This window comes from Diachasmimorpha longicaudata, chromosome 9 (genome assembly GCF_034640455.1).
Source record: "Diachasmimorpha longicaudata isolate KC_UGA_2023 chromosome 9, iyDiaLong2, whole genome shotgun sequence".
Classification (NCBI taxonomy): Eukaryota; Metazoa; Arthropoda; class Insecta; order Hymenoptera; family Braconidae; genus Diachasmimorpha; species Diachasmimorpha longicaudata.
This window is the reverse complement of record NC_087233.1, coordinates 20,959-35,481: the sequence shown is the minus strand read 5'-3', so window position 1 is coordinate 35,481 and position 14,523 is coordinate 20,959. Positions and strand designations below refer to the sequence as shown.

At 46.7% G+C, this 14,523-nt stretch overlaps 2 protein-coding genes across 3 annotated transcripts; one reads left to right on the top strand and one right to left on the bottom strand.

The window, feature by feature from the left end:
* Positions 1–1,273: 1,273 nt before the first annotated feature.
* On the bottom strand, positions 1,274–2,347 carry LOC135165944 (uncharacterized). 2 transcript variants are annotated; one of them, XM_064127763.1, is made up of 2 exons: positions 1,672–2,347; positions 1,274–1,560 (listed from the first exon to the last, which is right to left on the bottom strand). In XM_064127763.1, the coding sequence occupies exons 1-2, from the start codon at positions 2,084–2,086 to the stop codon at positions 1,454–1,456; spliced, it is 522 nt and encodes a 173-aa protein (XP_063983833.1). In that variant the 5' UTR covers positions 2,087–2,347; the 3' UTR covers positions 1,274–1,453. The 2 variants fall into 2 exon arrangements, with proteins under 2 accessions (XP_063983833.1, XP_063983832.1); XM_064127762.1 differs by having other exon boundaries at positions 1,274–1,966; positions 2,012–2,347.
* A 2,708-nt stretch (positions 2,348–5,055) lies between these two features.
* Positions 5,056–8,874, top strand: LOC135166074 (uncharacterized). Its single transcript, XM_064128034.1, has 3 exons — positions 5,056–6,294; positions 6,343–8,649; positions 8,704–8,874. The coding sequence occupies exons 1-3, from the start codon at positions 5,056–5,058 to the stop codon at positions 8,872–8,874; spliced, it is 3,717 nt and encodes a 1,238-aa protein (XP_063984104.1).
* Positions 8,875–14,523: the final 5,649 nt, after the last annotated feature.

Here is a 14,523-nt window from a genome sequence, read left to right as displayed (position 1 = left end):
TTGTTCTTACGCTTATCCGAAAGGAGTTAAATACTGTTCTTGATAAGGATTTTAGCAATAAGAAAAACTGTAAGGGTCCGGTCGATAGGGATAGTTTTAAATTTGCTCATATAGCAGGGATTTTGGCCCTTATGGCAGGGAAGTTGATAGCCCTTTTGGCATAAGCCGAGGCCCTTAAGGCACAGACTATATTAAAATTCGTTTCTCTTAGTTTAGTACTATTGCCACCTGATTGTGAACCAGGGTAGCAATAGTTTTATCAGGGGAGTGTGACGTATTGGCCTCCGCCAATGCGTCGTTTTTGAAAATCGATGCCCAGACATTGGTCAGCAGTCCCACGGTGTCTTGGAGACGCTGTGGTCAGCTGCCCCAGTGTTTGGAGGATCGGTTTACTCCCTGCAACGCCATTTGGACAAAGGACTGAACAATCCAACGGATGTTTAGACCATTGTCATCACCCAAGTGACGTCACAGCAGGGATCAAATCAAGCAGTTTCAGGGCTTTTGGCACGTCCAGTATACTGTGTGACTGTATGAGTCTTGCGTCAATGATGACACAAGACAATATTGGTGCAAAAAGCCGTGGAACTGCTTAGATCAGCGATTTGGACTTGGAGGAGATTTAGAGACTCGCAGAGAGCACAGATACCTTCCAGCAGCAGACCAGACAGGGTCTTCCACTGCTCGTAACCGCGCTCCAAGTCCAACTCATAAACACCTAATAACGCGATACCGACCCACTCGCGCAAGGAGTGTATACCATTAAGATCAAATATATATATATACATTTAATACATTCCGCGAGTGAGATTATTAAGTGTTGTTCCCAACCCGTCACCAAGACACCCCTCCTAGAAGAGTGAACCCGAAGGGCTCACCGAGATCTAGCCGGACGGGGCACGACGGCCCGGCAGAAGGGGACAAGACACAGGAGTGTCCCATCACCATCAGTCCCAAGAGGGGATATACATATATACACCAGCTACTAGCAACCGCTAGTAGCATCCAGAAATATATATATAACCCCTTAGTGAGTACACTGGGAAGTAATTGAGTATCAGCTTGTCTATCCAAAGCACCAAAAGAGGGGGTAGCCAAACACCAAACGTCACACATTCATTTTTTGTTTTTTTTTTTGTTATTTTTAACATTATTATAAGTTTTTAACATTTTTTTATATAATAACTAACTAAATTTAAAGTATTTAAGTTTCAAGTATGCAAAAGAATCCATTCGCTCAGCCATTTAATTTACAATACTGGTGAGGCGCTTTAATATATAGATATGAAAACCTGAAAGAGAGAAATAAAGTTAAAAATATTGATTATTAATTCAATTTCAAGGAAATGGGGCAATTGAGACTTACTTGGATTTAGGAAAATATGAAAAATATGCTATGATATCAGAGAGGGTAGGAACTAATAAAAGCAAGACTCAGTATTTTATCCACAATTCAAATAAAACACTGAGCCTTTGCCAAACATGCCTTGACCTGCTCCAGGAGGAGGTGGAGGACCTCGACGATCATTCCTGGATTGAAAATATTGTGATTTCCAATAGCTGAAGGAGAAAGGTTATTACAATTAACAAGCAGGCAACAGATATTACATAAATCATGTAGCCGGGAAAGATGAATGTGTGTGCCTGTGTGTGTGTGTAAACACCACTTACGCCGCATCCCGCTTCTCCTTTTTTTTCCTTCTCGATTCTTCCTCTCTGGTCCCCTGCTTCCTCGCCCTGCCGCTTGTCCTCTTCCTCGACCTGCTCCTTGTTCTCTTCCTCGTCCTGCCCATTGATCTCTTGCTCGTCCGATCTCTTGTTGTCCTGCTCCTCGTCCTTCCTCTTTATCGGCTTCTTCAGCCTGCCTTTGCAGAACATCCATTTGTTGCTGTAAATTCTCCATCAGCTGATGGATATGCTCCGTACGACGGTAGCCGTGGGGAATTTGCAGCAGACTGCTGCGGACCTGTGCTGGTGGCATCTGGGCTGATGGCACTTGTGCTGGTGGCACTTGTGCTGGTGGCATCTGGGCTGGAGGCACTTGGACTGGTGCCACTTGGACTGGTGCCACTTCGGCTGGTGCCATTTGTGCTGGAGATAGTGAGCCACAGAGCAAGGCATTCTCACGGCTTTCCCTTTCGCTCTGAAAAAAAAAAAATTAGTACGAAATCCGCCATTTTCAATTTTGTTTATGCATTTTCATGCAAACAAGTATGCAAATGAGTGAAAAAAAACAAAATAAACCAAAATAAGCAACAAAATCACTGAAACATGTAAGAGAAAATCATCATTCAGAAATAATTGTGCAAAATCCCGCGGTCAAACGTCAGGATGACCAACCGGATCACCTCGGCCAATCACCATTGACCATCGTAACGAGAGGTCACGATCGATCTCGGGATCGTTACGATGGTCAGTACGCCATTGGTCTTTCGAGCCAGATTCGGGAGTGAAGTGTGTGAAGTGTGCATCGGAAAATTCAACGTGGGAAAAGGGACGCCGGCCACGCGTTAATCTACGGGGCCCACATCATAGACCCCACGGACTCATCGAGGACATCGGCCAAATTCCTCAAGGGATTACGCACGGGACAACAGCAACGGGCTTTGTTTACGTCGGATTCAACGAGAGGTACCAAGGTCGACCACCCCGGGCGCTCAACTCAATATCGAGCGCGTTATCGATCGACGAGGCGGTCGGTAACATATCGGCGGCATATCATCCACAGTCGGTAAATACTTACCAACGCCGATCGGTAAGTCAACCATCTCAAACGTCCCGTGTCAACGCATGCGCTACACATCAAGTAAGGGATAGACATTCAGTTGGGTCCAAATTTAATACAATTTAAATTAAAATTAAAGGGATAAAATATCAAACAAAATGGAACGAGATGCATCCAAATGGTGGACCACCATGATGGAGGAAAACGACAGGATGCTCGCATCGTTGAGAACTTCGGAAAATCCCGCAACGGAAAATCTCGGCAACGCATCGGAGGAGGCCTCCTTCAGGGAACCGGAGTCGGAGCCGGTTACCAAATCTAGGAGGTCCATCACACCCTGGCCAAGCACCGTGGAGAATCGGATCAGGATCCAACTGACCCGGATGAGGTCTCTTCGGGAGATTATTGAGAAACTCGGGAGCGAAGAAGCAGGAGCTCTTCGCTATGATGAGCTCCAATCTCATCGGACCGTGGTAGGGGACGCGTGGTCCAAGTTCTCGGCCTACCACGAGAAGCTAATTGAGGAGTCGAGCGAGGAGGTGATGGATCACCCCTACTACGCTGAAGATATGTTTGCCCTGGCGGACAGAATCTACAGGAAAGCGATGGAAGAGCTAGGCCGCAGAACAGCTAGCTTACCACAACGGGATTCGGGCAGCAATCACGGATCCTCAATTAGCCATCTGGAAAGACTACAGATGCCGGAGTTCCACGGCACTTACTCGGAGTGGAGAAACTTCCACGACGCCTTCGTATCACTTGTCCATAGGCAGACCGGCTATTCGGACATGGACAAGATGATAAGGCTGAGGAAGGCCCTAAAGGGATCGGCAGCGGAGCTCATCACAAACATCGGAACGGGAGCTGCCCATTATGAGACAGCTTGGAAAAAACTCGTAGCTCGGTACGAGAACGCAAGGCTGATAACGGCAGCTCATCTCAATCGGTTACTGAAGCTCAAGGAGGTAAAGGAGCTGTTCTCCAAGAGTCTCCTTTACGTCATGGACGCAGTGATGGAATCATTGACGGCACTTAAAAATTTCGGAGCTCCAACAGACACGTAGAACATCATGGTCTGTCATCTCATCAGAAGGGCTCTGGATCGGAAGTCCAGTCAGGACTGGGAGCTTAAGCTGGGAGACTCCACGGATCCCCCGCAGCTGGAGAGTTTTCTCGAGTTTCTCAGGGCCCGAGCAAGGGCCTGGGAAAACATTGAGCGGGAAGGGGAGAAATTGAGTTCGGAAAGGCCAAAACAGTCGGCAAAGGCCTACCACGGAAGTTCATCGGGACCACCATCAGAGGCCTCTAAGGGAGCCTCAAGCAAGAAGACGGCATGTGTGGCCTGCGGAGGGCCACACTGGATTGGACCCGAGTGCACCAAGTTCTTCGGCATGAATGCCGTCCAAAAGAGGCAGTTCCAAGTTGGCGAGGGACTCTGTTACAATTGCTTGGGGCCTCATCGGGAAACCAAATGCAAGAGCCCCCGGAGGTGTCGGCATTGCAACGGGTTGCACCACACACTCATACATGAAAGGAGGCATGATCTACCGGAAACGTCAACAAAGGCCAGCACATCATCGGAGCCAAGCACGAGCGGTTAAGTAGCATTTTAATATTCACTATAATCAATATGGCTACATTAACCGCTGTGTACGTTGACAGGAGACAACAACATCACGGGAACCGGAGCGAACATCAAAGTGGATTCTGTCAACGAACTACCGGGACCAGCATCACGCCAAGACCTACAACACGGCGCAACACCATCGGGGAAGAGGGCGACGACCTCCCAGACTCATTTCGGGGAGTCTCATCAAACGGAAGTGTACCACCATTCGGAAAATCTACCGGCAAAACAACATTCGGGTGATCATCTACATTCGGCGGAAAATCAATTCAGACAACAATCCCATGTAGAAGCCATGCCTCATGAAGAGGAACCACAATCGGAACAGCAACAGGACAATCACCACGGGGATCAACATCACTCGGAACCGCGACCGGTTAATCAGGTGGACACACGCAACGTCTTGGAAGCTCAACAGAGCTGTCAGCGGAAAAATCAACTGGTCGTCTTGGCAACGGCAAGGGTTACTGCCCTGAATCACCAGGGATATTCAAGGCCAGCGAGGATCCTCATCGACCAAGGCTGAGAAGTGTCTTTGGTATCTGTGCGCTTGGTCAATCAACTGCACCTAAAACGGAGGTCATCATCATTATCAATTATCGGCATCGGAGATACTTCCTCGGGAAGCACGCGTGGGGTTGTGTCATTCGATTTACAACCGAAACATAATCCTACTGCGTTGTTCAACTTGGAAGCCCACATCATGAGTAAGCTCACGGCAAAGATCCGACCATTTGCTTATGACACACGGACTCCCCAGGAACTATGGGAACTCAATGTGGCGGATCGGAAATTCCTACAACCTGGGGCCATTGACATAATCATCGGAGCTGATTCCTACGGGAAAATTATCACGCACGGAATTATGAGATACAACGGAACGGGTCTCATAGCCCAGCAGACATCCTTTGGCTGGGTAGTATCGGGGCCAGTCTGCTGTACAGGCTGTGCTAAGAAGAGGTCACTAAGGGTGACCACACGGACCATCAATCAACAACTATTGGACTGCTTAAAGAAGTTCTGGACGCAGGAAGAAATACCGGATACTGTATCACCGGTAAAGAGCAAGGCTGACGCAGAATGCGAGCAGCATTTTTTAGAAACTCATAGAAGAGACGCAACGGGACGGTATACAGTACGTCTACCGTGTAAATCATCGTCTGCCGTCCTAGGGGATACAGCATCGACGGCTTGGATTCGCTTACAGAAGCTCAACAGGCGATTGGCGGCAGATCCAGAGGCTCACACTCTATACCGGAAATTCATTGAGGAGTATGAGGCCTTGGATCACATGCAACGGGCACCATCGACGTCACAGACACGTCAGGCATACTACTTGCCTCATCACGGAGTGCTGAGACCAGATAGCACGACGACCACATTAAGAGTCCTATTCGACGCTTCACATCGAAGCTCTACGGGAGTGTCACTGAATGATATTCTTCATTCAGGACCGAAACTACAAACGGAATGCTCCGACGTCCTCATCTGGCTTCGTCGGCATCGGTTGGTCTTCGGAGCGGACATAGAGAAAATGTTGCGCCAGATTCGCGTCCATCACAATGATTGGGACTATCAACGAATCTTTTGGAAGGACGACGACGGCCAGATCATTGAATATCAATTAACAACGGTCACCTACGGGACCAGCTGTGCACCTTGGCTGTCTCTTCGAGTGCTGAAGCAGCTGGCAATCGATGAAGGTCATCGATTTCCTTTGGCTTTATCAACGTTCGCACGGGGGCGATACGTTGACGATATCTACGGAGGTGCAGAAACCGAACGGCATTTAGAGAAAATAATTAAGGATCTATTCGGACTCTGCATGACGAGCGGCATGCCACTGCAGAAATGGTGCAGCAACGCGCCACGGACACTCGGACGACTCGGAATATCAGCGGAATCAGCTCCAACCATCGAATTCGGGGAATCATCAGTGAAAGTGCTGGGCCTCTGCTGGCAGCCTTAGACAGACACTTTCCACTTCAAGGCAAGGAACTTCAGCGGAGACACCATCACCAAACGCGTAATCCTGTCCGAGATTGCGCAAATTTACGATCCTTTCGGACTTATAGCACCGGTCATCATCACGGCAAAAATATTCATACAAGAATTATGGCTGCTCAAAATCGACTGGGACGAGCAAATACCAATGACACATGCAAAACGGTGGAGAAGTTTCAGGGAGGAACTTCAACGGCTGAGCAGCCTTTCAATACCACGATGGCTACATCTTTCATCGGGAAAGGAAATACAACTACACGGATTTGCAGCCGCATCGACCCTAGCAATGGGTGCATCGGGTTATCTTCGCTCCTGGCCAGCATCATCGGGAGCCAACGTCAAGTTGGTCTGTGCCAAAACCAAGGTGGCTCCCCTCAAGAAGATGACCATTCCACGGCTGGAGCTCACGGCAGCTGTCATGGTCACAAATCTAATGGCCTATGTACAGCGAGCTCTGGAACTTGAGGATGCGGAGCTCTACTTATGGAGCGACTCATCAGTAGCCATCGCATGGATCAACGGAGATCCATCACGGTGGAAGGACTTTGTGCAGAACAGGGTTCTCAAGATCCAAGATACCCTGCCCTCTGCCAAGTGGAATCACATCAACGGGAAGGAGAATCCAGCGGACTGCGCATCGAGAGGAATATCACCAACGGAATTGGGGGAGCATCATCTCTGGTGGACTGGCCCATCATGGCTTGTCCAACCACCAGAACAATGGGTAGCAGCATCATCGGAATTAGCATCCACATCGGAATTATCATCAGTGGTGGCAACGGAGGCGAAACCACCCACCACCAGCTCATATCCAGTGCACATTGTCGACGAAGATGCACCGATCAACCGGATTTCGTCATGGAACAAGGTAGCTCGAATCACAGCCTGGGTGAATCGAACAGTAAACAAATTTGAGGGACAACCAATACCGGATTCTCCACAACTCGGAACAACGGAAATAGAGGACGGAAGACTGTTCTGGGTTAAGTACACCCAACAGCGATATTTCGAACGGGAAATCAACACACTGAAGACTGCAAGATCACTCGCAGCCAAGCATCGTATGGCGACGCTGAGGCCATACCTGGAAAACGACGTCATCCGCATGGGCGGATGTCTACGGAATTCAACATTGGATCCGGAGGAGAAGAATCCAATTATTCTCCCACGTCACTCACCGCTATCAACACTTATCATTGCGGAAGCTCATCAGAGGAGCTTCCACGGGGGAACGCAACTCACGTTGGCACACATCCGGCAAAGGTACTGGATCATCGGAGGACGGGCACCAGTACGCTCACACATATTAAAATGCGTCATCTGCGCATGTCATCGAGCTGTGCGAGCTCAACAGCTGATGGGACAGCTGCCATCGCGACGAGTGACACCATCAAGAGTCTTCCTTCACCCAGGAGTAGACTTCACCGGCCCAATCAACATCCTGAGGTGGAGATGCTCAGGGGCAGGCAAAACAATGTATAAGGCGTACATTTGCCTATTTGTCTGCTTCGCCACATCCGCAACACACTTGGAACTGGTAACAGATCTCACGGCGGAAGGATTCATCGCAGCATACAAGCGATTTACGTCAAGACGGGGAATTTGCGCGACCCTGACCAGTGACAAGGGACTAAACTTCATCGGGGCTGAAAAACAATTACGGCAGATTATCCACCAGGCATCCAGCGAATCAGCAACCATCAAGAACTGGCTAGCAACAAACGCAACGGAATGGAGATTTAACCCGCCCTACTCGCCACACATGGGAGGCAAATGGGAGGCCGCGGTTAAATCCACGAAACACCACTTACGGAGAGTGATAGGAAATTCAACTCTGACGTACGAGGAATTTACGACTCTTCTGACTCAGGTTGAAGCCATCCTGAACTCGAGACCGCTCTGCCCGATAAACAACGACCGGCAAGACACAACGGCATTGACACCAGGGCACTTCATCATCGGCGGATCGCTGACAGCGATTCCAGAACCAACTCTGGAACACATCAACACGGATCCGCTAAACAAGTGGCAACTTATCACGCAGAAGGTGCAGAACTTCTGGGACCATTGGGCACGCGAGTGCGTGCATCGCTACCAACAAATCTATCGGTGGAGAAAACCAACGGACGACATCAAAATTGTTTCGTTGGTTCGCATATCAAACGAGCAGGAACCGCCAACCAGATGGCTCCTGGCTCGAGTCATCAGGATCCACCCAGGACAGGACAACTTGACCAGGGTTGTCACACTTTGGAAAGGCAACAAGGAAATGCAGCGGGCAATCCATCGATTGGTACCACTACCAATCAACGACGATCTACTGGAAGGTCCAAACTAACAAGGACAGCCTACATCGTCACCCAGGGGGGTGACGCAGGGCGGGTGGTATGTTCAGAATCCCGCGGTCAAACGTCAGGATGACCAACCGGATGACCTCGGCCAATCACCTTTGACCATCGTAACGAGAGGTCACGATCGATCTCGGGATCGTTACGATGGTCAGTACGCCATCAGCTAGCAATCGGCATAGACATACGGTTTGTCTTACGGAAATTCCAACGGGGAATTATCGGCTACCACTCGGATAACCAACGGGGTTAGAACCGGCAATAATCATTCGGTCAATACAGTCCACTACTAAAGAATAACCTTTAATACCTCGGAGTGCACATTGTGTGAAATTATTTAAACCCAATAAATCGGCTTCTCAACACACCCAGTGTCAAGTTATTCGCCATCCGGAACTTCCTCACCCACCATCCCATACGGCCCAAATCATCCCCGGAACACCTCAAATTAAAAACAATAATTTCATGTAATCATTTAAATAATTAAAAATGATTAGACAAAATCATTAAAATGTGATGTTTTTCCCTACCATTTATTTTCACTGATTTGTTTACCAATTCATAATTTTTGAAGTGAAAACTTCTTATGGCACGTTGGGCACTTTTGTGGGTGAGCATTTTCTCGTGAACTCGCGACAGATCTCAGAAAATCGAAAATATACTCAATTTAGTAGAGAATTTCACTAGGGACATGAATCGACGATCGGAAATTCGGATGGTCGGAAAAAATATATATGCTACGATTATAGCTTTAAAAAAATCTACATTTTTATTTTTGATTATAGATTTGTCTTGAAAATGGATGCGGTTTTATATGAAGAATTTGATATAACGATGTACAATGATCGCAATCTTAGCACAAAAAAATACTGAACTACTAGTGATGCAGTATTCAAAAGACATATAAATATATTTAAATCAAAATTGTTCATTTCACACTTTACTTGTCATAGACCTATTGTTTCAGTTTTAGAATTTAATGAAAATGCTGATAATGATGATGTAAGAGTTGTTGAAATTATGGATGAGAAGTGATAAATTTTGTATTTACTATTTACTAATAATTTTTTTTTTCAAGTTGTTCATTTCTTTGATGTTACAATCGTTTTACTTAGTTTTACATCCTCTCCAGCCTCTCTTAAACTTTCCTTTCCAGCCGCTCTTCTTCTTCCCCCCCCCCTGTACCACATTTGCCAAAAGGGAGGGGAAAACCTCACTCGAGGGAAAACCTGCCCTGGTACAGACGTCCTTTTGACAGGACTAGATAACCGAGGTTGGGACAGTAGTCGGTCGCTGAGAGCGCGATGTGAATCGGCCTTTTTCCCGATTTAACGTCGATTGTGATTGGTCCCGTCATTTTTCCCCTAGAATGAGCCCAGCGACAGAATTTATCATGGGAACATGTACTGTGCCAACCTGGTTATCTAGTAACCTTGGGGAGGAAGAGTAAATTGCATACATTATAATTGTTGCCAACTTGGACGTACAAGTCTAACGCTGAGAAAATAAAATCGCGAAAATATTACATTATGATGGTTGCTATGGGCGGATATTTTTATTTATTATTGTTTATCATGAAATAAAAATATCATTAGAAAGCTCATAGTCAACTTATATAATGTAACTAAGGACGGATTTCGCGAGAAATTTTCGTATAACGAGAAAAAAAATGAAAAACATTCGGGGAGTAGTTGTGTCGTGTACATTATACGCGACAGCATCGGCCTATGACGTCACACGGGTCTAAAACGTCAACTTGGCGGATACGCTCTCGCGTATCTTGATAATTGCAGTTCGATTTTGGACTCTGAAACTTGCCGTAGGGTCTTGATGGAGAGGAAGAAAAGAGTCGGTTAGACCACCGAAGGGTGCGTATCCTAGTGAGAGTGATCGGTGCTGATCGAGTGCGGGGCGATTAGCCAGGAAGGTAATCGCGATGCGTGAGTGATACCCATAAGGAATCACCACGAGAATTTTTAATCCTCTGAAGTAATTGAGACAGATTTGGGGAATTATGATGCCTCCCCATTGGTGGAGGAGTTTACCACGAGATCCGTTCGTTTATAGGGATTTGACGTTTTTCCAATTCGAAGTAGGGATTTGCTCTGAGTGATTCAGAGAGAAAACAATTCAAAGGGCTAATTAGACCAAAAATGAAAAATTTCGAGCCTCATCTTTCGCGTTATCTCTCTCGGCGGACTCATATGACTTATAAGAGATTGTGATGTTATCACTGATGGTTATTTAAAATTATTTAAAAGATAATAGTTTTTTTTGGTTTCTGGTCGTTATTGTTTATTAAAATAATGTATTGGAGTTAATTGAAATATTATCAAAGGCAATAATTAAATTTATTTATTCAAAGTTGTAACAGACATGGGGATGTCTGTTAGGAACACCCAAAGACGGGAGGAAAACCACCCAATCCCGAAAACGACAAAAAAAAGGAAAGCGTGAGTGAAAGTAGAGAGAGAGAATATTCTGTTAACCGCGTACTTTTCCACCACGGTGTGGCTAAACCCGTCTCGCGCAATTCTCCACCCCGGGGTGGCTCAACCCGGAAGATAGGCCTTAGCCTACCTCCCCCTCCACCCTCAGGTGGTTAAGTAATGAGTTACTCGTCCTCTACCGACCTCAGTATGAGTTTTGTGGGCCCACTCAAATTACCGGGAAGAAGGGCCAAAACACGAGCCATCCGGTAATTTTTGTGGGACGCACCCTTTGCTAATCGTACGGGAATTTGAATAGGTCCGGCTGAAATACCGGCGCTCCGAAATACGGATTTTAGGGGGGATTGATTCGTTACGTTTTTGGTTTTCGGTGGAAGGTCGTTCGAAACAGGTACAGCCCCTGTCTTCGACGAATTACCAGGCTGTTTAGGATCCCTATCATTATTTTTGATTTTTGAATTTATTCAACCCCCCCAGATCCCGGAGAATCACCCCGTAGGAAGCGCCAAAACCCTAGCATTACCCGTGAGCAATCACCTAATTAGGACCCGGTCGGTAAAGGAGAGAGCCAGGATCAGGGTTAGATTAATTAGGCTAGAGAGGGTGACACTACCCAGTGCCCCTCGGAAAATTTTGGGAGGACCTCGGAAAAAGGGGCGGAGCCTCCCGGTCCTTCCCGATCCGATCACATCGACGTGATCGATCAGTCGCGATCTGTGAATCGCCGGGTTAAGACATAATCAGTAAAAGTATAGTTTTTGGTCAGAGGAACAACGAAAGGGAAAGGCAGACGTAGACGCCTGGATTGCACGGTGAGTCCATTTGTTTAAACTATTCGCTCTGGGTTAAACCCAAAGCGTCTTTTCTCCACTTCCGGGTGGCTAATGATCCAAAATTAGTGATGGTTTTTCCCGACTTTGGGGTACTTCACCCGTCGACGAATCAAGGGTATTCTCCAGGTTTTACCTGGCTAAAAATTACCTCACCGGATCCTTGGGTGTAGTTGACCGATGTTTTGTTTCTTTTGTGTGTAACCAGCCGTAATAAATTAATAAAAGGAAGGGTGAAATGGTCGTTACTGTGCTGCGTATTACGATAAAGGGTAGAGCGGGGTGGGATTGCGTCATCCACCCGTTCGATACCCCGATCGACATTCCACCGGAATTTCCGATAGTTCCTGGTTGGCTGGTACTGACCCGAAATTCCTCACATTTTGTGAGATTGTTCGGGGAAGTATTCTCTCAGAATAAGCCTTTGGATTTCGGAAATCCACTCAGCCGTTCGCGAGATATATTTAATTACCGGTTGCCGGGTAATCTCCCCCTTGGTGTAACCACTTGGGTGGGCCCATTGTCTAACGCCTGAAGGGCCTTCGCGCTTCCAGCAGGGTCTCGGTGACCCTGTGATGGTTCCAAACGATTGGAAAGTGTTGAGATTTGGCCAGGGCGACTTCTAAGAGTGTCGCGATTTGATGGGCCAGAAATGGGGATTTGTGTCTCTGCGGATCCGGCGTTTTCGCGAGTCTCCGGAAACGTATTTTCCGACCCCCAAGGAATCTTCCCCATGCGTGGTGGGTTTCGCATCCATCTCTTTCTCTCTCTCTCTCTTCCCCTCTCTCACACGCGTTAGCGGGATTAGTTCACGCTACGTTATTTTTTTAATTCCTTGAGTATATTTTTCATTATTTGAAGTAAGATTTTTAGGAGATAAATATTCAGGGAATTACGCAAGGTTGTTTGGGAACATATCCCGAAGTTTTGATAATAATTGGGAAGCTGTTAAAATTTATTTGCTGATTGTTATTTTTGGTAAAATATAAGAAACGTTTAAAAGAAATATTTGGAAAGAACAGCATTTGGAAAATTTCATATGATAATTGTAGGTAATTGGGAGGACGGGAAGTTGAGAAAAATATAGTTAATTTAATTATTATTGTGTGACTTTTTTTACAATTCCCCCCTCCTGAATCCCCCATTTTCGTGGCCGGTACCTCTAACCCCACCTGAAACCCACCCCTCTCCCTAACCTAGCATACTGAGCGACCCGAGGACCGTTACCTTTCCCCAGAATCTAATTGGCTCTTTTTTTTTGGTTTGAGTTATTTTTCTTGTATAGGGATTTTAGTTCCATTTCAGTTCAGAGTTTTTTTTTTTTCGTTGGGACTTGTTTGAGAGACCCCATGGGAATTCCGGTTTGATGTTTCCGGTCTAAAAAGTATCTGGCGCCCATCGATGTAAGATTTTTGAGTTCAATTGGATGAAAGGGAAGTAGGGCGAAGGTAATGGGCATTATCCAACTCCCATGGAAAATGTCACGTTACAACGTTCTAGGGGTTTTGTTATTTTCTTTTGCGGATGAAAGTCCGACGAACCACATCCATCCGGACTACACCCTGTCTCCACAACCTACCCCCTGAGCAGCGCGGGTATTCAAGGTCTTCCCATGGATTCGTAAACAAAGCTATACGTTTTTCGTTTCGTGAATTTTGGTTTATGTTAAGAATTAGTTTATGGAGACTCCGGTTTATCGTCTCCGGTAAAAAGGGCGGCTGGCGCCCAGCAAATGTTGCTTGCGAATCCAGGGGAAAGGGCAGTTAACGGGTTTTTCTCAACCCCGAGGAAAAATCTCGTTACAGACCTCATCAAGGAATATGAGGATCTGGGACACATGAGACGTGTCTCATAGCAATCAGAACCATCACTGAGCTACTATCTGCATCATCACGGTGTCTTAAGGGAAGACAGCATCACCACAAAACTCAGGGTCGTCTGCACCGATTCCAGCAAAACAACATCAGGAGTATCACTCAATGAGATACTTCATGCAGGAGGAAAACTGCAAACGGAAGGCTCAGACGTTCTCATCTGGTTGAGAACTTTTCGATTAATCGTCGGAACGGACATTGTGAAGATGTGCCGTCAAATCAAGGTTCATCAAGAAGATTGGGATCTCCAAAGAATCCTGCGGAAGGATGAGGAGGGGAAAATCATCACATATCAACTGACAACGGTGACGTATGGTCAAACGTGTGCACCATGGTTGGCTCTACGATTTCTTCAACAACGGGTGGAGGACGAGGGACATCAATATCCACTGGCGGCTGTCTCTCTAGCAAAAGGGAGATACGTCGACGATATCTATGGGGGAGCTGATTCTGAGGAACAGCTCAAGGAACTCATCAAGCAGCTCATCAATCTTTGCATGGCGGGCGACATGCTACTGCAAAAATGGATCTTGAATCAACAAGGAATCCTACAGGATCTTCAGTTATCAACAAAATCAACATCGGCGGTAGAATTCGAGAACAAGCCGGTCAAAGTATTGGGACTGTGCTGAAATCCTCATTCAGACAGCTTCATCTATAAATCA

Excerpts from the sequence above, each read along its gene's own strand:
- LOC135165944 (XM_064127762.1), bottom strand. The coding sequence starts at position 2,086 with ATGGCACCAGCCGAAGTGGCACCAGTCCAAGTGGCACCAGTCCAAGTG. Across the intron at positions 1,967-2,011 it reads CCCAGATGCCACCAGCACAA|GTCCGCAGCAGTCTGCTGCA; the intron begins GTGCCACCAGCA and ends CCACCAGCACAG.
- LOC135166074 (XM_064128034.1), top strand. The coding sequence starts at position 5,056 with ATGAGTAAGCTCACGGCAAAGATCCGACCATTTGCTTATGACACACGG. Across the intron at positions 6,295-6,342 it reads TCGGGGAATCATCAGTGAAA|GCAAGGAACTTCAGCGGAGA; the intron begins GTGCTGGGCCTC and ends TTCCACTTCAAG. Across the intron at positions 8,650-8,703 it reads AGCGGGCAATCCATCGATTG|CCTACATCGTCACCCAGGGG; the intron begins GTACCACTACCA and ends TAACAAGGACAG.